Source organism: Ostrea edulis, chromosome 2 (assembly GCF_947568905.1).
Source record: "Ostrea edulis chromosome 2, xbOstEdul1.1, whole genome shotgun sequence".
Classification (NCBI taxonomy): Eukaryota; Metazoa; Mollusca; class Bivalvia; order Ostreida; family Ostreidae; genus Ostrea; species Ostrea edulis.
The window spans coordinates 94,122,580-94,147,272 of record NC_079165.1 but is presented as its reverse complement, the minus strand read 5'-3'; the positions used below and the strand labels follow the sequence as shown (position 1 = coordinate 94,147,272).

Sequence of the window (24,693 nt, the reverse complement as noted above, 5' to 3'; positions counted from 1 at the left end):
TCAACGAAGACTACAGTATTTACAGCGGGGAGGGGGGAAAAAGAAACTCATTTCGGATTATTACAAAATTCAACTGGAACGAGGACGTCAATCACGGAAATTTAAAGTCAAGGAAAATGTCTACAATGTTGCTTTCAAACCTATTCCAGAGAAAGAAAATACAACCTTCATTCGTCGGCTCTTCCGGGATATGTTAAAAAATGTGAAACAGGAAATGCAGTGCAATCCCAATGATTATCTACGTTTAAATATTCGGCACCCGTCTCTGGATTCAGCTATTTGGTACGAATTTACACAGTCCAATCAGCTCAACGAGGACAAAATTCTGAACAAAATAGAATCCGTCCAGCAATCTAAAAAGGAATTCCTAATCACCGACGGGGCAGTGCAGATGGATTTTTTCCATGTCAAATATCCACAAGGCAGCGGGTGCACTAAGAAAAAACATCTACACATGGATAAGGAGAAATTCAAAAACTCCAAGAGAGCGATCGTTCGCATTCAAAATCCTGAGGATTCTCTCTGCTTGTCCCGGGCTATTGTGGTAGCACGTCTACACAGCCAGAAATCAAACGACCCGGCATGGGAAACGAAATGGTTACGCATGAGAAAAGGGGATTTCAAAACGCTCGACCAGAAACGAGAAGCGATAGCCTTGATGGAACAAGCTGGGTGTGTTATGAACCACCCGTGTGGGCCGCGTGAATGGGAGCAATTACAGCACGCGCTCGCCCCACAGTATCGATTGAAAATATTTCAATTCAAAACGAATACAACTCGTTTACGACTGGAACCTATTTACAAAGGACCGGGGTACGGGACTTGTTTGAATATCCTGCTGGATAACGAGCATTACGATGCCATTGTGTCTATGGCTGGAGTGACGGAAAACGGATACTATTGCGATTATTGCGATGTTGGTTACAGTCACATTGAAGATCATCGGACCGTCTGTCCTCATCGATGCTCATTTTGTTTAGCCGATACCCCCTGTACCCCGGACGGGACTCAGACGAATTGCCCTCATTGTAAGGGATTTTTCAGAAATGCAGCTTGTTACCAGACCCACTTGAAACCTTACAGCAGTAATACAACAACCACGGTCTGCAGTTTAATGGGGCGGTGTAACCAGTGTCAGAAATGGATGTCCAAGCAATTATTAAAACGCCACGCGTGTGGGGGTCAAACCGAATGCCGCATCTGTCACAAAGTCGTCACCATGCCTCATCACTGCTTTGTACAGACGAAACCCAAACCTAAGAAAGAAAAAGAAGAAGAAGAGGAGTTGAAAATATACATTTATTACGATTTCGAATGCAGTCAGGAAAACGGTATTCACATCCCCAATTTATGCGTGGCAGAACGTGTGTGTCAACATTGCGACAGTGTGGATATCGACAAGCCCTGTTCTCATTGTGAAGGATTCGGATCACAACGCCGCTTCCTATTTCAAGGCCCCGACACGCTAAAACAGTTTATGGAATGGCTCTTACAGAGCGAGACCGATGAGCAAGGCCATGTGGAACTCAAACACGATGAAGCCACCATCATTGCCCACAATTTCAAAGGATACGATGGGCAGTTTATTTTGAATTACCTGGTGCACACGGCGTGTATCAAACCCACCGTCATCCTGAACGGGAGTAAAATCTTATCCATGCAAGTCTTGGGGTTGAGATTCATCGATTCTTACAACTTTCTACCCTTTGCTCTTGCCAAGATGCCCTCTGCTTTCGGATTAACGGAATTGAAAAAAGGCTATTTCCCGCACTTTTTCAACACGACAGAGAACCAGCAGTATGTGGGTCCTTACCCGGCCGCTCATTTCTACAATCCTGACGATATGTCCACCGCCAATCGTGAAGCCTTCTATACTTGGTACCATCAACAAGAGGGCAAAGTCTTTGATTTCCAGAAAGAATTCTTAGCTTACTGCATCTCGGACGTGGATATTTTACGCCGCTGTTGTGCCCATTTCAAATCCACCCTGTTTGATCTGGTGGAAGTAGACCCCTTTCAAGAATCCATCACGTTTGCCAGCACGGCTAATTTAGCCTACCGACGAGGATTCATGGTTGAAAATACCATCGCCATCATTCCTAATATGGGCTACCGGCCAGCACGACGATATTCAGCTAAAGCTTGCCGATGGCTCGCCTGGTTAGAACATCAACATCACTGCATACGACATGCTAGAAATGGGGGTGAAGTCACGCTTGGACCCTATACAGTAGATGGGTATGATGAGGAATCCCGTATCGTGTACGAATTCTATGGCTGTTACTGGCACGGCTGTCCCACCTGTTACCCGAATCTGTTGACTGACATGCATCCTCATCGTGTTCAGCATACGTATCAAGACCTCTACCTGGACACCTTAAAACGAGCCAGTGCTTTAGAAGACCAAGGCTATACAGTCGTGAGCATATGGGAACACGAGTTTGATCGTCAGACCCAGACCAATGCCGACTTACAGGAATTTTTACAAGGAGTCGATATACAAGATCCTTTGAATCCCCGTGACGCTTTGTACGGAGGCCGGACCAATGCTACACGACTGTATTGTGAGGAGGGTGACATGCGATACGTGGATGTCTGTTCCCTGTACCCGTACGTGTTGAAATACAAGCCATTTCCCGTCGACCATCCCCAAGTCATCACCAGCCATTTCACCGATGTCAGAGACTATTTCGGGCTCATTCGTTGTCGTGTCCTCCCACCCCGAGAGCTGTATCACCCCGTATTACCTTACAAGACCGGGGGCAAATTACTCTTTCCCTTATGCCGCACCTGTGCGGAACAGCGCAACTTAGGACCCGACGAGCGGTGCCAGCACACCGATTCTGAACGCAGTCTCACGGGCACCTGGGTGACCACCGAACTTCACAAAGCATTAGATCTAGGCTATCGTCTCGACCGCATTTACGAAGTTTGGCATTTTGAGAAAACCAGTGACCACTTATTTCGAGCGTATATCAACACCTTTTTGAAAATTAAACAAGAAGCTTCCGGATTCCCCGAGGATTGTCAAACAGCCCAACAGCAGCAACATTACATTGAGGAAATTCAGCAACGAGAAGGCATTGCCATGAATCCGGCCGACATCCAGAAAAATCCGGTCCGAAGAACCATTGCCAAACTCTTTTTAAATTGCTTGTGGGGAAAATTTGCTCAACGATTACAATTACCCAAATCCCTGTATCTCACGGAAGAAGAAGAATTACAACAGAAATTACAAGATGCCACTTTAGAAGTCAAAGGCATCGAACTCTTAGAAAATCGTGAACGCCCCGAATGTGATATGATGCTGATCAATTATCAGGAGAAAGAAGAATTTTTAGAAGACTGTCCCTTTGGAAACGTGGTGCTGGCGTGTTTTACAACAGCTCATGCTCGTTTACATTTGTACGAGACGTTACAGCCTTTGGGAGAGCGTGTCTTATACTTCGATACCGACAGTATCATCTATCAGCACGACGAGACCCAGTTCAATCCGACCATTATCAACAGTTTAGGCGGCTGGACCGATGAATTGGGTGGAGATCGTATCATCAAGTACATGTCGGGCGGGCCCAAAAATTATGCATACGAGACCCAGGGGGGAAAATCTGTCTGCAAAGTCAAAGGATTGACACTCAATTATCGTGCCTCTAGAGTCGTGTCTCTCGATACGTTGGAAAAAATGTTAAAAGGAGAAGAAGAAGAAGTCCATGTCCGCTATCCGCACTTTATTCAACGAACCCGCCAACATGATGTGCGAACCGTTCCTCTGGTGAAGAAATACCGCATGGTGTATGATAAACGTCAACGTATTCATGACTATGACACGCTGCCTTACGGGTATTAAAAAGGACATGCTAGAGAAAACCATCAGTCGGCAAAATGACGGACTACGAATCACTACATAACCCGGGTACACCACGTTATGCTCTACTGTCAGATCGAGTAGCGTCGTTTGAAAATGCTCCCGAACACTTGCAGAACCTATTACCTACCATTGCAGAAGCGGGATACTTTTACAAAGGGTACGGGGATAACACGTGCTGTTTTTATTGCAACTTTGGACTTCACCATTGGGGAGCTGTCGACAATCCTTGGATACAACATGCTTATTGGTATACTCACTGTCCTTACCTGAAGTGTAATAAGGGTAAACAATGGGTACGACAAGCCTTCAATGCCTATGCCCGCGCTAAAGACAGTGGTTGCGATTGGGAAGGCTTACCCTTAGACGCGGCAGGGAATCCAATGTGTACCCAGAAATGTCACATTTGTTTAGAACGAGACTTGAGAATTGCTTTTTTACCTTGTGGTCATTTATGTACTTGTGCTATATGTGCTACGGGACTGAAACAATGTCCTATTTGTAGACATGGTGTTGAGCAAGCTGTACGTATTTTTATTTGTTAATAAATAGATATGATTTTCCTGAACTTGTGTCATTTATCAAGATGTATACCTACGAGACACTTGAGCCTTTTCAGTTGAAACATGAATTTACCATGGTGGTGGCCGGACCCTCTAAATCGGGTAAAACGGAATTTGTGAAGCAACTGGTACAAAATACGCAGTGGATTGCACCGCCTCCCGAAAAGATAGTATGGTGTTATCGAGAATGGCAGTCCGCGTACGAATCCTTACAGGACAAGGTCACTTTTATCCGCAATATACCTCAAGACGATGAGCAGATAGTGGCGGATCTCAGTACGCGTCATCTACTCATTTTTGATGATATGATGGGAGGTAAAGCCATCGAATCGATTGTCGACTGGTTTACGCGCAAAGCGCATCATCGCAATACCAGTGTCATTTATATCACACAAAATCTGTTTGATCGAGCAGTACAACATCGTACCATCAGTCTGAATGCTCACTATCTTGTGCTGTTTAAAAATCCTCGAGATAAATCTCAGATTGGGGTGTTAAGTCGGCAATTACAAATGCCGCATTTACTTCCAGCCTATGAGGACGCCACCCGTGTACCTCACGGGTATTTACTAGTGGACTTGAGTCCTCAGACGTCGGACGATTTAAGATTAAGAAGTCAACTCTTTACCAACTTGGCTGTGCACATGCCCCCGAGAGTATAAATAATGTCACATCATGGGCAGGTGTATCATTCGAAAGACAGTCTTCATCATGGGTAGACCTTCCGCGAAGAGTAAATTAGTCAAAACGTTACGCCGTTTACAACGGGAACGGGATCCCGTTCAACGGAGCCATCTCATTGAATTAGGACGTAGAGCCTTACTCAACTGGTTTGCGATGGGCGCTCGAAATTTATTGCGAGGCGTCTTACCAGGCAATAAAATCACTCAGCGGTTCATTCAATCCCATCGCCAAGACTTGAGTGTCATTGCCGATAAGAAGTCCAATGAAGAAGAGCGTAAAAAAGCCATTTTGAAACGAGGAGGCGCCGGATTCTTAGGAGGGACCATTATCCGTCATTTATTCAAATGGGAAACAGGCCGTAAGCCCCGTGGGGGACAACCCAAGAAAACCAAGAAACCACGGGCTAAGAAAGCTAAAAAATCACCTCAGAGAATTCCTAAACTCATTATTCGCTTACCTAAGAAGACACCTAAGAAGTCCCCTAAGAAATCCCCTAAGAAGACACCTCTCAGGATGAAGAATCCGTTTCCCAATTGGGCTCCAAAGAAAACCCCTCTCATTGTGAAGATGCCGTTTCCCAAGGCCACTCCCCCCAAGGCCACTAAAACGTTAGCCAATCTGAAAGCCGGATTAGCTCAAAAGAAAATGGAACGACCCATGCATGGGCCTATAGGAAGTTCCAGAACCAGTGATACTGCTCTACCGAGTTTTGCTCATACCTTTGGAAGCATGAAATTTCAACCCTTAACCACCTCAACACCGGTTCAGGTGCAAAAGAAATATAAATGTAAATTTTGCCCTCTGGTCTTCAATGCGAGAGAGAACCGCAATCGTCACGAAGAGACCGTCCATCACAAGCGTTTTGATCCTAAACATCCGAGTGCCATTGTCCTGGACTAGGTATAAAAAGGAGGGTAAGGTGCCCCACCCTTCATTACCATGGCTCATACGAAGAAGTGTGAATGTCGATTACGACCTCATTTACCGCTCTTGCAGACGTTAGCGGCTCCTCACTATTCCAGCAAATTAAAGACAGAGGTGTTGAAACATTGTTCCAATGACTGCATTTTAAAGATTTGTGAGATTGTGTACAATCTATTAAAAGGGGTGATTCCTCTCAATCCTACTCAGAAGCGACAACTGGGTCGAAAGAAACACATCTTAAGACGCTTAGTCCGGACTCAACCCGTGAAAAAACGACGAGGTATACTCATCCACCAAAAAGGATTGGGTTCGTTTGTGTGTGGCAAGATTTGTAAGAAATCATGAGTCGAAAAATGGTATTGGTACCGGAAGCGATGCTCAACGAATTAAAAGGCAAATTACCTAAACCTCCCGAATTTACCTCGACTATTGGTTTACGCAGTGATTTGGACGAGATTGAACATCGAGATGATTTAACCGAGAAAGAAAAAGTGGGGTTGTACGGTCATCAACTTCATCGCTATCGTCAATATTTACAACAAGCTCGACATCCCACCCCAGCGACTCTATCCTCCCCAACCACTGCAACCAGTGCCGCCTCAACACCCACAGCCGCCTCAGCATCCGATGACTTGGAGGAACAGATTATCAAAAGCGTCAATAAACCGGGTCGAAAGAAAGCAGGTTTATTACTCGATCATCTCAAGAAATCCAAAGTGGTGACTTGGAATAAAGAAGGAGAAATCAGCTATAGAGGACGCAGGGTTCCCGATTCCAATATTGTGGATTTAATGACCGAAGCCCAACGACAAAGACCCTTAAGACATCGTGATCCCCCCGCGGGATTAGAGGAATTTGCTCAAGCGTTAAAAGAGACTCATGCTCCCAAAGGATATGTGAACAATCGGGATGTTATAAAAGCCATGGACAAACCAGGGAAAATCAGTACGCCTAGACCTCTAGAGGAAGAGGAGAGCGGATTTCAAGAAATCTCTGGTTTTGACCAATCGTTCTATGAAACTCCCAGACGAATGATGACCCCTAAAAATATCTGGGAGGCCAGTAAAAAGACATCACGTGAAATTGGAAAATGGTTAAATCTACCATGAAAGCAGAACAGATCTTACAGCGACTGTATTACGATCCCAAGACAGGGTATGGGGGAGTCCAGGCGTTGTATCGTCAAGTGCGTCAATTAGGACACAAGATTACCCTGTCTCAAATTCGAGAATGGGTGAAAGCTCAAGATACCTATACCTTGCATAAACCGATACGGAGGAAATTCAAGCGACGACAAACACGAGTGACGGATATGGATGAACAATGGCAATTAGATTTAGCCGATGTCTCCAGCTTGAAACAAGACAATAATGGGTATACGTTTTTATTATGTGCCATTGACGTGCTGTCTAAATATGCCTGGGTCGTGCCTTTAAAACAGAAAACGGGGAAAGAAATGATACGAGGCTTACGAGGGATTTTTCGAGAGGGACGTCGCCCCGTGCGCATTCAGTCTGATCAAGGAAAAGAATTTACCAATAAAGAATTTCGTCAAGCCTTCAAATCCATTCATTTCTTTACGACCCGTAATGCCGAAACCAAAGCCAGTATTGTGGAACGTTTTCAACGCACGCTGAAAGCACGCATGTGGCGGTATTTTACACGTCATAAAACACGACGGTATGTCGATGTCTTGGGGGATCTGGTGTATGGTTACAATCATACCTATCATCGCAGTATCCGGCGAGCTCCTGCTCAAGTCAATGCCAAGAATGTCTTGACCGTATGGAAAACCTTGTATGGAAAACAGAGTGCCGATACCACGAGTCGTTTGCAAGTGGGGGATCGTGTACGCATTAGTAAAGCCAAACGTACGTTTGAAAAAGGATATTTACCGAATTGGACCAAAGAACTGTTTACCATCTCTAGAAAAGTGCCAGGACGAAACGTCTATCGTATTCAAGATGATCACGGGGAAGAATTAGAAGGAACGTTTTACGAGAAGGAATTACAACAAGTGATTAAAGACGATGATGTCTATGAAGTGGAAGAAATCTTAGGGTATAAAAAGCGGCGTGTGGGAAAAAAAGTCATTTCAGAAGTCAAAGTGCGTTGGAAAGGATATCCTCCCAGTTTTGATTCATGGATTCCGCAAGCGGATCTCATTCGGCCATGACCAACCAGTGGACTTTCTTGGGTGAAAAAGTCCCTCGAGCAGAAATTGTGTATTTTGCACAATTATTCCTGTGTTTAACCATCATTATCACTTCGGTCGTCATGTTAGCCTTAGGCGATCCCAATCGCGATTTTTGGATGGTGACCTTAAGTTCTTTGGTGGGCTACGTCATGCCTAGTCCACAAATGACGTTAGCGAGCCCGAGTATAAAACAGGAACGATCTTCTTCAGATTCATCAGTTCACCATGGCTAACACACAGTACGCCTGGAAACAAGAGGGAAAGAAAACGGCATGGTTTGCGGATAAGCAGATGTGTTTGATGCATTGTAAACAACACAAAACGTCCACGCATCCTGTGTACTTGTACAAACGTATACTGATACCTCACGGATGGTCAGCCTTTATCATGAAGACCAAGTATCAAGAGTTTCGCTGGAAAGTCAAAGCCTTCTGGGGATTGATGGGACGACAAGACGAATCCGATTGGACCTTAAATGAGAGTCCTTGGTTTGACCATTCCGAGGACTGTCTCCGACATTTCAAAGACATGATCAATGAAGGTTATGATGTAGCCGATTGCTGGGGAACCCGACACTATCTGGTGATGCGACGACGCTTAGTCCCGAGACGAACACTAGAGTTGGAAGACTCGGATGCGTTGATGTGGGGTGGTGGTGGCCGCGATCAAGAAGAATGAATTGAATGTATTGTCATGTTGTATGTTGTTTCAAATAAAAAATTGTGAAAAAACAAAACGGTGTTGTGTATAAATAGAGAAGGAAACAGAGACAGGGGCTCATTTAAGACATCATGGCTGGAGGAGAAGGGTTTTACATGACTCTGTTGAGTGATGGGTCGATGGAATCGTTTCCGACGAATACGACGGCTCAATTTAAAACGTTATTGCCACACACCATGGACTTAACGGATGGAGCATGGGAAGTCGGATTGACCGAAATGATGTACTCGGCCAACTTACAAAACGTATCGGATAGCGAGGCTTATGTGGACGTTCTCATTCCAGATCCGTATACGAAACATGTCCAAGATCCCAACACTTATAAATGGGAAAGATTTAAGACAGAGAATATGGGTAAAGTCACGATGGCCAGGTGCGAGGTGGTGGTCCCCTGGGATCTGACACCATGGTCCCATCTCTTTGCGGGAGGGGATAGTTTATTTCCCTTCGATATCATTCGCATTCACTTCCGACCCGGAGCTTATACACAACCTTTGGCGTTAATCAATGAAATCAACGCAGCCTTAAGGAGAACCCTGTGGAAAGTATGGAGCGAGTTAGGGAATCCTAACGACGAGGGGAACAACCAGATCTTAGTGTATCACCCCGAGTACGATCGTGTCGAGTATCAGTTTAATGGGAAAGCACTGAGAACCACCCCCATGTGCATTCGTTTCCCTACGCCCTTAGCGTACAAGCTAGGTCTGGATAGTGACAAAATGATCCTGGGCGATGAAACCATGACGAAATGGATCAACGTGAATTACTTGGGGAACACGACCATGGATGTCTACGACAATCTGAAAGCCATGTATGTGTATTGTGACATTGTGGATCCTCAAGTGGTGGGCACCAACAAATTGAAATTATTGAGAGTCGTCCCCTGTACGGGTCAATACGACGATCGACAACAAGCCCGTTGGGAACCGATTCGAGCCGAATATTTGAAACTGAGTAAGAAATATTTCGATACCATTGAGGTACACATCATGAATTCTTTAGGGCGTCCTATGGGTTTTTTAAATGGGCGCTCCTTAGTCAAACTTCATTTCCGCAAAGTGTATTGAAAGATGAAGTACCATCGAGGAGTCAGACGCCAGAAAGGACACGGAATCTGGTTTCTCATTCCGTGGATTGCCAATGCCATTGTGGGTCAAGCGGGCCAAGGAAAGAAGAGAAAGAGACGGCGTAAAAAGTATAAAAAGCGGGTGTAACCCCTAACGAAGTTCATTTACATCAAGATGCACTACCATAAAGGTTTAATACGGCAGCAGGGTCACGGGCTTGGAGCCCTGCTGGGAATAGCCAGCAAAGTGGCGGGTCCCCTGATCAGCGGATTATTAGGTGGAGCCCCCGCACAACAGCAACAACAACAACAACGTCCTGTCTATCAAGAGAGATATTATGATTACGACCGCCCTTATCGCTCTTATCAGAGGAGACGACGTAGAAGCCATCCAACAGAAGAATATGATCCAGAATCTGAAAAGCAGAAGGGAAAAGGATTTTTCACCGATTTACTCAAATCGGGGGCTAAAAGTGCCTTAAAGGCTGCTGCTAAAACAGGGATGGATGTGTTAGATAATAAACGATCACTCAAAGACGCTCTCAAGACACACGGTGCCCAAGCCCTGAAAGAGACAGCAGGGTATGCCCGTAGGCGAAGATCTCGAAAAGCCCCATCCAAACGAGGAAGAAAAGCACGCACAGGAATACTCAGGAAGCCTGGAACCACGACCCTCAAAAGAAAACAGTTGGGAAAACAGGTGGGAATACAGGAAGGAAAAGGATTTGTTAAAAGAAAACAACGTATCTTAGCTCGGGGAGGGCCTCATAAGAGACCTAGGAAGCAACCTAGGAAGCGATCTAGGAAGGGAGGTAGGAAGCTAGTGAAAAGGGGTAAGCCAAAACGCTCTCTAGATATTTTCGACTGAGAACCCTATAAAAAGGGAGTGAGAAGGAGACCAGAACACATTTGATCCCAGTTCACGCTGAGTAACACATCGTTCCAATATGATGCACCGAGAATCTTGCGCTTGTGGCACCAGCAGTTTAGAACTGTTTAAAGTGCCCCCGACCAACGTCACTTTAGAAGATTCGAAATGGATGGAATATTACCCCATTTCCAGTACCCTCAACTCGGATACGGCTCCGATTGAATTTGAAATCAAAGGACAAGGAGATGAATATCTGGATTTATCCCAAACTTATCTCCAGATGGTCTGTAAATTCACGAAAGCCAATGGAACGAATCTCGCAGGAGGCCATTCGACCTCCACCCCCGTGAATAACATTCTCCATTCCTTGTTCAGTGAAATCGATGTCAGTCTCAATGGAAAAGTCATTACCCCGGGGACGGATACTTATCCCTACAAAGCGTATCTGGAGAAATTGTTGTCTTATGCACCCAAGACTCTGGAAACCCAGATGAGAGCCTGTAGCTTGTGGGAAAAAGATACGGCAGGACATATGGATGAGGTCAAATTAGAAGCTCTGGCTCAAACTCCTGTGGAATTTCCAGTAGTGTCTAACAAAATCAGCATCGCGGCCGTCATTCCGACTCCCGAGTATCCGGATGATTCCAAGAATGTAGGGTTGAGAAAACGTCACGAGAAGATTACAGACAGTAAGGAGATCGTGTTGATGGATCGATTACATCTGGATTTGTTTGAGCAAGAGAAATGTCTCCCTAATGGCTTGGATGTCCGTCTCCGATTCAATCGCGCTCGACCCCAGTTCTACATGATGACCGCTGCCGGGAGTAGTGGGAAAGTGGCCATTCAAAGTATGATCTTGTGGGTGAGGAAAGTCAAACCTGTGCCGAGTATCATTAATCTCATCAATCAGCAACTGAGTACTCAAACGGCGAAATATCCATTGAGACGAGTGGAAGTGAAAACCTTCACCATTCCTAGTGGCACCCAATCTAAAATCACCGATCATCTGTTTCAAGGACAGATGCCTAAACTGATCGTGTTGGGCTTTGTGGACAATGCGGCTTTTAATGGGGATAATACCCGAAACCCCTTTCATTTCCAAAATGAGAGAGTCAAGAAATTAGAAATCAGTATCAATGGAGAAATGATGGAAACCCGCCCTTTGGAACCTAATTTCACCGACGATCAGTACCTGAGATCGTATTTGAGTCTGTACAAAGGCTTGGGAAAATTAGGCCAGGACTGGGCTCCGGACATTACCCTGGAAGAGTATAAAAACGGTTACACCCTCTGGTGTGTGGATTTCACGAAAGATCAAGAAGCCCAGACGGATAAATTTCATCTCATACAGACGGGGAACTTGAGAGTGGAAGTGCAATTTGCCGCCAACGTAGCCAGGACCTTAAACTGTGTGGTGTATGCCGTGTTCGACAATCTGTTAGAAATCAACAAACAACGAGAAGTCAGCATCGATTACTAAGAGAGAGATGGATACTCAGCAATTGAGAGATGTTTTACAACGAGATTTAGGACCGGCGTTTGCAGGTGTGTATCCTCGAGATGTCATACCTGAGCTGTTACCTCATCACAAAGCCATCGTGGTGAATACAGACCCTCACGATCGCCCTGGAGCGCATTGGGTCTGTTTGTATTTGAGTAGCCCTACCGTCGAATATTTTGATTCTTACGGATTACCCCCCAGCCATAAAGACATCCAAGACTTTATTCAACGCCACGGAGAGACTTGGATTCATAACACCCATTGTTATCAAGATTTGAATACGGATGTCTGTGGACAATACTGTGTGTATTTTTTACATCAACGCCATCGCCATAGAAGCACCGTACGAGAATGGTTACTTCCCTGGAAAGGCACGGCCTTACAACGCGATCGTTTTGTGGCGGATTGGTTTAAAGAGACCTTCCGTAAACCGAGAACCCATCAAGGACAAACTTGTCAATGTCAAAGACTGAATGTATTGTAAACTATGTTATTGTTATTGTTCATAGTTGGAGTTTAATAAAACGTTGGAAAAAAAAAAAAAAAAAAATTTTTCTTGTCATTGTAATCAACCATGTCTTTTCAAAAAGAATGGGTAGCCCTGAAAAGGGCTGTTTTCTTTCTCTCTCTCTGTTCTTGGTCTTTTCTCTTCTTCTTCTTCTCTCTTCTCCTTCTCTTCTTCTCTTCTCCTTCTCTTCTTTTCTTCTCGGTCCCCCTCACTGTCTGTTCTTCTTCTTCTTTCTTCTCTTCTTTTTCTGCTCCTCCGGGGGTTGCTCGTGGTCAAACACAAAAACGGGCAACCAGCCGTGTTTAAAAAACAATCTCCCCGGAGGCCGCTGTACCACTTCTAACTCTGCGTCCCAGTTTTCCTCTGGCGGGGGCAGATCCTGGCTCATGGGCGGTGGGGGAAGAGCCTCCCGTGAGGCCGGCGGGGCAATCTCTTGCTCCCAATCCTCCTCCCATTTGATACAATAATCATTCACCGTAGGGTCTGGTCCTACTCTGCGACTCATGGTTCTGGTTCCTTTAAAAAACCGGAATGCCCGATTTTTGACGTTGCGCTCGTTTAAAAAGGCGAGAGCGCGGACGTCCTCGAAAACATCCCCTACCTCAGATGGTTGACGTCATGTTGATGACTCATCAAAAAACACTATATAAATAGGTCACTTGTTACCATTTTTTCTCAATCATGTCGTTTGAACGGTACGCGGATGATGAGAAAGATGTACTAGTGTGTGGGTATTGCCGAGGACCTTGGAGCACTTGTGGCTGTTTTCATTATAAAAAAGAAAACATCCTGGCCAAACAGAAGTGGATAGAGAGATTGGCAGAGCTGACGTTTTATCCCTTTGTCTATAAATGTTGTGGTCACACTAGAGAACCCTGGCTAGAGTGTAAGTGTCCGCAGCATTGTACCATCACCCCTGAAGAAGAAATAGCGCATAAGGACTGTACCTGTGAGATCTGTCAGGAGTTTAGAGAGCGCTGGACTCAGAGAAAGTTTGATCCCCGGGTGTTTCAACATTGTCCTTACAGTCAAGAACCCTGGTCAACGTGTACCTGTGAGACCTGTCAACCAGCATGTCGGTGACGGATCTACGAGGAGATGTATTATCTCTACCCTGGGTGGATGCTATTGTACAACAATGTTTAACGGTGAAACCTCATGGATTAGCCGGAGGCAATTGGACTCATTATAGACGATGGATTTGTGACTTTGCTTATCAGTATCATAAACATGTTTACATTGTCAAGAAAATGTAACTTTATTATAGCTTTATTCTAGCTATTACTTGTGTTAATAAAAACTTTTTTAAAACAAACTTGTGTGTTTCTTGATTTTTGCCATAAAAAGTGTCTTTTCAAAAAAGTTGGTGGCCCTGAAAAGGGCCGTTTGGTCCTAAGGACCGACTTTCATTCCCTGGTTCCGGTTAACCGGCATAACGGGCACCGTCCCCGGGTGTGTCGCCGCTCCTGTAACTCTTCCACGCACGAGCAGCAAGCTGGGCGCTGCCCACATCCCCTGCACGTGATACCAGAGTGTACCCTGTCTTGCCAGCAGACAGGGCACTTAAACCAAATGGGAACCGCCCTATCTGCCCAGCCAGGGACAGTCATAGGGTGGTTCCTCGGGGGATGAGTTGCCACCGGTGCGTGGGTTGGTCTCGGTGGCGGAGTCCTCCCTGCAAACCGGATGGTAGGTGGTGGGGGTCTTGCAGGGGCTGCCGGTCTCGGTGGTGATGACGTGGCTGCCACCAGCAGCGACGGACTCTGGGCTGGACTGGGAGGTGGTGCGGGGGACGGTGACCGCGGTGAATACTCCACCGGTGACGCTGGTGAGTCGCTCATCGGCACCGGGCTGTATTCCACTGGTGCCGATGGGATCGCTGGTGGTGGTGTTGTAGGCGTCGCCGGGGAGTAAGGTGGTGGTGGTGAGGGTGGCTGTGGGGCCCGTCGGCGCGGTCTCGTGGCCGTGGAGATCCGGGCGGTGCGGCGGCGGGGTGCCCTCCCTTCATACTCGGCCCGCACCCGGCAGATGATCTCACGGACCCCACTCTGGTCGAAAGGGGAGAAGGTGCTCAGGTCGTTCTCAGAACGCACGACCCAATTCTCCCCTACCCGTTCCTCAGCCACCACTACCAGCCGGTACCGGAATCCAGGCAAGGTCTGAAAATTGTAGAGCGGGTCTCTTCTTGTAGCCATTCTTCTTTCTTCTTTCTTCTTTAAAATCCTTCAAAAATCTTCTATAACTGTGCTGGATCACCAGTGAAGCAAACTGGCGAGTGCGCCGGTATATATCGGGAAAGCGCGGACCTCCTCGAAAACATCCCTCGCTTCGGAGACGAAGCCAAGATGGTGGCCGTCAAAATGGCGGATTTGTGCTTTCGAGTAGAGAGTTTTTTCTCATTGTCTTTTTCTAGACATTCGATATCTGTGCAAGGTAGATTTAATCTGATAGATTCTGAGACGGCGAATGCGTTAAACTTATTTTTATTTTGCTACGTCGCATAGTTTTCAAAGAAACAGAGGTTAAAGAGGTCGAGTCGAGGTTCAATGTTTCTTCACCCCCTCTTTAAAAATTTATTTCTCGACCATGTACATCCCTAAAAACATCTCATAAGGTCTATTCGATAGAAAACACCTTATTTGATTCGATTTTCACTCTACCTTTAGGATTTTCTGGATTCCTCAACAAATAAACCCTTCTCTGAGAGACTCAACCAAACACAGCTTTCGTGTAAACAATTTTATTCATGTCACATATTTCAAATACATAACTCCCACACACAACACCAATTCACATGTCTTTTTAAAATAGGTTCCAACATTTTTTCCATTTCTCGAATCCTGCGTTGAAATCGATAGCGATCAGCGGCTACAGTCATCCAGATACTTGTCCGGTCTTCTTCGGGTAACAGATGCACTTCATTTTGATCCAGATTAAAAGTCACACGTTTAACTTGACGTACATCTCTCGAAGACATCGTAGTCTGATTTTCTCGATTTCTGCTCTGTCTGTGGGTCGAATTCGTTTCAATTCCTGGCCCATTAAATGAATCAGTACTAAGGCTTGCGGGGTGATCCGGTTCTCGATCAAATACTGACAGAGACATGGATAGTCCTTTAAGCTGATGGGAAATAATTCTTCTCGCATATAGTGTAACACAAATTCAATCTGCCCAGAATGAATGCCTGTGAGATAATCCAATACATAAACTATCGCTTTCTCTGTGATGTGGTCACTGCTGGCCATCCTCCGGGAATAAATGAAATGAATTAAGTTCTTCACACTTTATGTATACTTCTCGAAGCCAGTCCTTGGTGATACTTTCAATCTCGGCGGTTTTTTCAGGCATGCGTTTCTTGAATTCCTCCCCCGCGACATAAATTAACATCAACCCCGCATCGTTATAGAGATTGATGTACACATGGTTCCGTAGATCTGTATATTCGTCCAGAGTCATTGGAAACACCCCCGCTATCAGATAATTTTTAACAGCTTGAAACACCGTATCGTCTTGCATTTTCTCCACCCATTCTAATGCATGGTTATGCGCTTTTTCTGCGATGTTGTCACTGCTAGCCATCCTCCAGGAATAAAGGAAAAGAAAACGGTTAGGTTTTTTTATACACCTTTTCCAGCCAGTGATCGGTAATCGCTACAATCGCCCCAGTCTTCTCAGGTTCCCGTCGTCTAAATTCTTGGTCCATGTTATAAATCATGATCAATCCAGACTCTCTGTTCAGGTTGTCGGCTATATGCTTGCAAACGCTGGAATATTCATATAAGGTCATAGGAAATTCCCAAAAGATCAACAACTTCATGGCGAATTTATATCTCAACGGCTGTTTTTCTTTCCAGTCCTTGATACACCGTAATGCAGCGCTACGAGCGTTGTTCACCGATTCTTTGTAGTCCTCGAAATGCTGTAATACAGCGGTAAGAACGTTGTTGGTCAATTCAGCCATGATGATCAAAATGAAAAAATTCTAAAACGTTCTTGTTTTATAACAGGGCAGCCATTCCTTTCATACGAATCAGTTCCACGAATCCTTTTTGTAGACAATCGCGTAAGATCCGATCAATGTCACTCATCTGGTCTGGAAGATTCTGTTTCAATTCCTCAGCATACAAATAAATCATGAGTAAACGTCCCGTATTGGTATTCTCCGCTAATGAATCAGCAATCCGTTGAAAACTATGTACATTTCTGACCTCCGGTGACATCTGTTGTACAAATTGACGAGCATTTTGAATGTGAGGATTATGTAAGGCCACGTTCATACATTGTAGTACATAACTATATCCATTTATTCTCGTAGTAGCACTGCCCCCCATAGTAAATAACGAACGTTCAGAAAACACCTGTATTTATAGGTAAAGGTTATGCATCACGTGATCAAACACCTGCACCACGTGATCAAGCACCTGTACGTCAGCTGGTTTTTCTACAGTCATTCTTGTCTGACCTTCAGTCATGGATACACGGAGAATTTTAAGAGCGAGACGCCGCGGCCAGGGAATACAACCAGTGGAAAATTTAACCATAGTAGAAGATTATGTAGACGAGATGGAGATCTGGGCCAATTTAGTACAGAGATGTCGCCATCGATTACGCTGGGGCCGATCTAAAAATTGGTGTTTTGACTATGTATTGCGGTCACATGAAACAGTGGAGGATATTTACCTGCGTTTAAGTGACATGTACCTGAAAAATTTCCCCCTCATACAGTACATGATTTACCAGTTTTACACGTTATTGAACGGCACTCAAAAAGTATCGGGATTTATTCGACTGGAGAAACCACGTTACCGGAGAAGTGTATGGGTATTGTTTTGGGATGCACACTGGATGTGGGAAACCGTCGAAGAGATACGTTTCCCCGGGAGAAGAGCTCGACAATTAGTACAACACATTATATCCGAAGATCATGACTTACACGTGTATATAGAAGAACCTGCGTATGAAGCCGGCCATTTTTAAAAATAAAAACTTCATGCACAGCCCTTTTTAGGGCTACTTTAAACACCAATATAAGTTCCATTCCACTAAAGTCAATGTGTACCAATGGGCACTAGCACGCGCTGGTCGCGAGAAACCGGCTTTTCAAGTTCAATTAGTGCACTAGCACGCGCTGGTCGCGCGATGTTCTAGCTGAAACCGGTTTTTCCAGAAAAAGATGATGCAACCACGTGCTCCCCACGTGCCCCTCACGAGACAGAATAGTCTAGACATTTTGCTGGCTATAAAAGCGGAGCTCCAGTGTCAGTCCTCATTCGATCTTCAATCACCTTCCAGAAGACATGGCTCAGAAACAACTAGAATTTGTGGACAAAGCTCAGAAGAAAATAGATCAGCTGGTACAGAAGGAGATGGGGCCACAGAAAGACTACATTGAACTGAAGAAAGCTAAGAGTGACGATCAGAAGACTGAACTGGGGAAGACCTCGAACTTCTTGCTCACGTCTCCAGACTACGTTGCTCAAAGAAGAAGAGAAGAGAAGAAGATGGCCCAGACCTCGAACCAGACCACGAGCTTCAATCTCACGCCTTCAGACCACGTTGCTCGACAAGTGAAGATGGCCCAGACCTCGGATTACCTCCCTAGCCAGAATCCGACAGACCCGGGATTAGGCTTCTATTTTCCCGATTCACAGGACGCTACGGGACTGGAGATGGGCTTATACGATAAACCCCCCTTCGGCGGAGAAGATTCCCCCATGAGCAGGACCGATTTCGCCATCATTACCACGACACTAGACGGGATCGTTAACCGCATTAATGTGCTGAGTAATGAGATTGGAAATCATACCACAATCCTACTGAAGAAGCTGGAAGACCTGACTTCTAAAAAACCTAGGAAGGAATACACTCCAGATTACACTGCTAACCCGTGCTACACGTGTGGAGAAACAGGACATTGGTCGCCGGATTGCCCACAGAAAACAGATTATCCGCAGACCAGTAAGAAATCGTGGTCGGCAGATTCTCAACAGACCAGCAAGAAAACCAAACAAAAGGATCCTTGCTTCAAATGCGGAAAAATAGGACACTGGATTAGTGAGTGTCCAGAAGAACAAGCGGAGATAGATGCGATGATTGGACCCGTACCTGGCTCAAAACCCCCTGTGAAGAGAGAATACACACCGTTAGAGATGTGGAATCCGCCCGCACCTACTGAAGAACGGCCAAAAAAGAAGAAGAAACTCAGCAGAAAGTAATGGACTGTGCTTGAACTGTTATGCTTATTGAACTGTTTTTATGCTTATTGAATTGTTTTGCATTGTTCTATGCTTGTACCATTGTTCTTTAATAAACATGTCAACTTAAAACCTTGTGTTATTCTTTTAGATTTAATACACTGTTATTCTTTTAGATTTAATACACAGGATTTCACTGGATTTTATACCGATTTTCAGAAAAATAGCTTTTCCAGGAACTCAAAGCGAAAGTACCGCATGCTAAAATTAGGACCATAGGCCAGCCTATTCACCCGCTCTACAACCCCTGCTGGGGTTGACCCCGTCCTAGTGCACTCCGTTGACCCCGACACCGGTTGACCAATCAAAAACGCTCTTGCTTGACCTCATTTGCATAAAAAGTGCACTCAGTTGAACTCCCTATCGGGACGCGTTATACTACTTATATTATATGTTATATTATAAGTATTAAATATCAATGCACGTATTCTACCTTTATTTTCATTCTCTTATATCATGGATTGTATGATTGTGTAATTATGGGTTCAAACGAGAAAAACTGTATTAATATCCAGTATTAATTTTAATAGGTACATATAGTATAATTTCATAGGCAGTATATTGATGATCGCTCGTATCAAAAACCACTGAAAATAACACGAGTTGTCGATCAACCAACAATGGATGCACTGGTATCCCACACACAATTCTGTGACGCGAAATCAAACACAGTTCCACTGTTACAGGACTGCACCCAAGGGTTCAGGGCGTTGTCGCAGTGGATGTACTTGTGGGGATCTTGGTGGGGAAACATCGTGATGCCTTTGTCCACCTGGTCCTGGGTACACGGGTTAGAAGAAGTATGCGTGTTTTCAATACATGTCTGACCCTGCTGGTTCCAAACTAAATTTGAAGGACATTGCATTAGCCATGCATGACCCCAGACGTCACAATGAATGAACTTGGTGTTATCTCTCGTATAAGTGAAGAAGAACTGGTGATTCATTAGTGCTTGAGCAGTACAAGGATTTGACAGGTCGGGATCAAGAGGTGTTTTGTCTCCAGATATAGTAACAGTGGTAGATCCACAAGAATGGGAACCCTACAAAATATTTTAAGATTATCGCTTTTATCCTAGTAAGATGTCTGAAATATGAAAATACACAATTAGTCGCAATACTGGAAATTCTTGGAAAGCACCCTATAGCAACAAGTCTTCAGAATACATGATATAGATGAAACATAAATAAACGTGATTAAACAATCATAAATAGGAAGGTCTGAAGTTTCCTGTTGTCACCTGATGTACAGTGTATTATATTCGAAACCAGCAGAAACCACTTAGACCATAACGCAAGGTATAATATAGCATTCCTCCAAGTTTAACAAAATAAGATTGTTTCAATCGTGTATATTAAGGGGAGAAATTTGCAATTTTCTGTAGTGACCTTGCTTTTACGAGTTTTTATTTGTATTTTTCAATTTTTGTTGTTGCTTTCTCACCTTTTGTTATGCAAGGAACATGTAACTGGATAAAGATCTTACGGACAAAGACCCCTGTCCCGCTCCAGTGACCTATTACAATTACCAGCCGTCGTGGTAGTCCAGTGGCGAGAACGCTCGCTTTGCAACCGGGTAGTCACAGGTTCAGTTCTTGATTGCGTCAAACCTACATCGTCGCAAGCCACGCCTATTGTCTCCGTTTACACTACGTCAAATGCCGTGGCTGTATGATTAAAAAAATCCTCGACTTCATGAATATTTATGTTCATTAGTCAATCAATTGGTGAACTTCGATGATTTTTTTTTTTTTTTTGGTGGAAAGAAAATCATTCGGATGCCATTGCATGCTCGTAGCGGAATAATCCGAGGATTGCAGATTGAAAACAAACTGGACACCTTTTAGCTGTTGTAAATTGTAATGGACGCTTCTTAGTTGACTTCACCGGTGTAATAAATTTACCATATAATATGTGTAACCACACGGCTCTCTTTAAAAGATAATTGTCCCAACTATAGTCTTTCAGATTTCAACACATCCATTTTACCCCGAATTTCCTCATCAAGTTTGTGATTACATTAAGTTTATTAACACAGATTGTACAAGTGTAAGCACTGCTGTTAATGCGAATTTCTTGTAATAAATACTTATAAACTTTACTTGCTTCTGTAAACAGGAATGTTTTGCCTTTCCCCCCATTATTACTTGTAAAACAAAATACTGCACGTTTTAGTTGTGGGCGCAGCCATCAAAATATCGGAAATCCGTTATTGTTAAGTTCTGTGATTGGTCCAAAAACATTATTGTGTCATTTCATAAATATTCATGACAATCGAGATTTTCGCTGATCATGCAGCCACGGTTTGAGATAGAGTGGGCACTACCGGGCTCAGTAACCGTGGCTAGCGACGCTGCAAACCTAGGACATTGGCTGTTCCTTCGCTAGCCGCCCGGCATTATAGATGAAAGTCATGGATCGTTCGCATGTGGCCTTTAATACAGAAGTCCCGTATCACGGTAGGCGTTGACACGATAAAGACCCCCCACTGGTACGACCTTGAGCGTCATGGATGATCAATATTTGTGGCTCTTTGCCTAAAGCTGGTAACATCTCTAAATGAGTGACAAATTATTGAATGGGACATAAAACAATATACAAACAAAAACTTAATCCTATTTTCGTTTAAGATCAGCATCCACGCAAGTGTGGCTAGAACTGGATACATATAAATTGGCACTACTTGCATATTAGAAACATTTGTTCTGAGCGTATTAGCATTTAAATGTTGTCTTGAGAATTAGTAGGACCTCAGAACTTAATGCAATGTAGTAGAATTTCGTTAAAAATCGACTAAGAATGTAACGAACCAACGAACGCATGGAGGAATTATTAGAACGACATGTATACATAAAATTCCGTCGTGAAATTATGAAATACAACCTGGTGATATCTTTCTCCATTTGGACACTGTGTGATGTACATCTTCTGTTGATAGTCACATCTGATGAACTTTGTGTTGTCATACGGGTGGGGGTGGTACATTTCGTTGTTTTGTATGGCGGTCGCCGTGCAAGGATTTGCAAGTGGTAGTTGATTAACGTCTTAAAAACAAAAGGGTATCATCCATATGCACACAAATCTTTATTTCTAACAGAGTACGTATGATTCGAATTCTTGATACTTTACCTCCTGTGGAACTGCACAAATATTCCTTAAATTTTTCATTAGAAGTAATATCCACTTTCGTGCATTCACGATCCACGCCATTTTGTCGACAAATAATTTCAACATCTAAATGAAAGATTTTTATTACGTTGAAAATGTAATTGGAGCATAAAATTTTTAAAATATTAGAACATCAAACATCTCTACAAATTGAAATATAACAATTAAACTCTACCTGTTTTATTTGTTTTGAAAAAGGTGGTCACATATTTTGCATCGCTACAGTTTTTCAAACCAGCCGCTTCTGGTGGTAGTTTCGTTCCCACATAGGACATATAGAGCGGGCGCCCGTCCACGGTTTTGTTGAGGTATAGAACTACTGGATGTCCGTCCGTCGCCGTCAGCGTCTGGCTGTAGAGGACAGGACTGGGGTGAGGGTTGTCGTAAGACATGTACACGTGGACGATTCCACAGAATACCTTCAGCTGTGATAGAATGAGAATGTATACAGAAAAAACTGCCTCCACTCATAATACAGTCTTTGATAATAGACATTACACTTGTCGCAAGACTTAGAACATTGTCAGTATGGCCATAAAGCAGAAATATCAGCATGTTGCTGATTGTTGCATCAAATAAGTTATTGATAAGAATATTTCAAAGATCCGCCTATATGCTTACATCCACAACAGTGGTCGTATTGTCATCTGTAGTCCCCACTACTACGGTTGTCTTATCAGGAAGGGAGTTGGTTATAGTATGGTTTTTATTCTCGTTGTTCGGTGGAATCATTGAAGGTGAAAGGGTGGATCCAAATATATCGGTAACTTCTGTCGTTGAATTGGCAGTGGATGGCGGAAATTGTATCGATATTGGTGCTACATAATAGTATTCAAAACTCTAATACATATATAAACAGCTACTATAATCCAAACATCAAATATAAACTGCATCATTTGATAGTCTAGAATAAGAAGATTGGTTGCCATCTTGAGAGGTCATTGCCGTTTTCTACATATACTGTGACATTCATTAACTGATCATTGTTTTTGGACATGTTATAGTACAATATGAAGAACATTCAACGATATATGTTTTTAAATTGAGTAATTGTTGCATACATTTTGCCCAATACACGTGGTAAGCTTTAATCATAAAATAGGAATTATAGTACTTTCACCTTCACAAAACTTTTTTTCGAATGTTCATGTACCAAATTATCTCACTTACAGCGAATATTTCTACACAATCATAATGATTATAAACGTTACGCATTAATTAAGCAGCAGTGGCGGGTGCAGGATTTCCGAAAAGCGGCTCACACGTCACAGTCAAGTATTAGCCAATATACTCAATAAATTTGGTGCCGAATCTCGAGTATTATTCACATTATTTTTTTTGTGGCGAAAAACGGGGAATATAAATCCGCCACTGAGTAGATAGCAGGAAGATAATGGCATTTAGAATTTTTTTTTTAAAAACCATTCCGACTTTGTGTATCTCTACGTAATGCTTGTGGCACTCTGTACATTACATCAAACACATTTTCTACTTTTCCTAATGCTAGGACGCTCACTTTGCAAATGAGATCCCCGTTTCGATTCTTGATCTCGGCGCCGCTTCAAGTCTAGGACATTTAATTAACTAAGTAATGAATGTACCTTTGCCAAGCGCCCGACATTGACTGTGAAAGTCATGGGTTTTTTCCCCCCAGATATGATCTTACAAACAAATATCACCACAGGGGTTGGTACGATAGAGAACATTCACTGCTATACGGACCTGAGTGTCATAAATGTCTCTAAATAAGTGAAAAGTTCTCAAATACACGTAAAACAATATGAAAAACAAACCATTACTTAAAAGTTTCCAATTCTAATTAGCGCAAAATTCAGAATACACATTGCCACATAATAATAGCTAATTTACGAGGGCACAGAATAGTGACGCCGTGCATATTACATAGGGAATTCCTTGGATACACGTACATATGTGTATTTACGTGATTGCTAAATGACCTCTTACCCCTGCATGCAGCCTTCTTGATCTCATAAACTAAACTGTCAATTTCAGAAAACTCGGAGATGAAGAAAATGTGCGTGCAGTTCGGATCACTGGCAATCTCATTTAGTTCTTGTTCATTTACATTCCCAATCCCAATCGTAAAGAGAACAATACCAGCATCTTTAGCATACGTTGCTTCCTGAACAGTTCTATAAAAACTATTGGAGTACCCGTCAGTAATAACTAGTCCAACTTTTCTAGCACTTGGTCTTGATCTGTAGCGGAATACAGATTCTCTAGCTATTTCAATTCCTGATGCAGTATCGGTACCTCCAGCATCGTATTGTATTGTATCAATTCCATTCTCAAGAGCAACTCGATTGTGGTACGTTCCAAATCCAAACTCTACTCTCGCAAAGCTGCTAAAA

General features: G+C 43.7%; 3 protein-coding genes across 3 annotated transcripts in view; 1 reads left to right on the top strand and 2 right to left on the bottom strand.

Annotated features, from left to right (window-relative positions):
* Window positions 1-10,966: 10,966 nt before the first annotated feature.
* LOC130051539 (uncharacterized protein F54H12.2-like) lies at window positions 10,967-12,370 on the top strand. Its single transcript, XM_056153533.1, has 2 exons — window positions 10,967-12,001; window positions 12,131-12,370. The coding sequence occupies exons 1-2, from the start codon at window positions 10,967-10,969 to the stop codon at window positions 12,368-12,370; spliced, it is 1,275 nt and encodes a 424-aa protein (XP_056009508.1).
* Window positions 12,371-14,305: 1,935 nt separating this feature from the next.
* Window positions 14,306-15,094, bottom strand: LOC130051538 (uncharacterized). The gene has a single exon (XM_056153532.1). It carries the CDS (start codon window positions 15,092-15,094, stop codon window positions 14,306-14,308), a length of 789 nt encoding a protein of 262 aa, XP_056009507.1.
* A 4,564-nt stretch (window positions 15,095-19,658) lies between these two features.
* The window catches only part of LOC125680850 (uncharacterized), a 6,148-nt gene continuing 1,113 nt past the window's right edge, over window positions 19,659-24,693 (bottom strand). Inside the window, exons 3-8 of the mRNA XM_056155583.1 lie at window positions 24,287-24,693; window positions 22,943-23,139; window positions 22,497-22,746; window positions 22,283-22,387; window positions 22,037-22,197; window positions 19,659-20,196 (exon numbers count right to left, since the gene is read on the bottom strand). The exon at window positions 24,287-24,693 is cut by the window's right edge and continues 145 nt beyond it. Coding sequence (XP_056011558.1) covers window positions 19,765-20,196; window positions 22,037-22,197; window positions 22,283-22,387; window positions 22,497-22,746; window positions 22,943-23,139; window positions 24,287-24,693 — 1,552 coding nt within the window. The 3' untranslated portion in view covers window positions 19,659-19,764. The remainder of the gene's footprint in view (window positions 20,197-22,036; window positions 22,198-22,282; window positions 22,388-22,496; window positions 22,747-22,942; window positions 23,140-24,286) is intronic.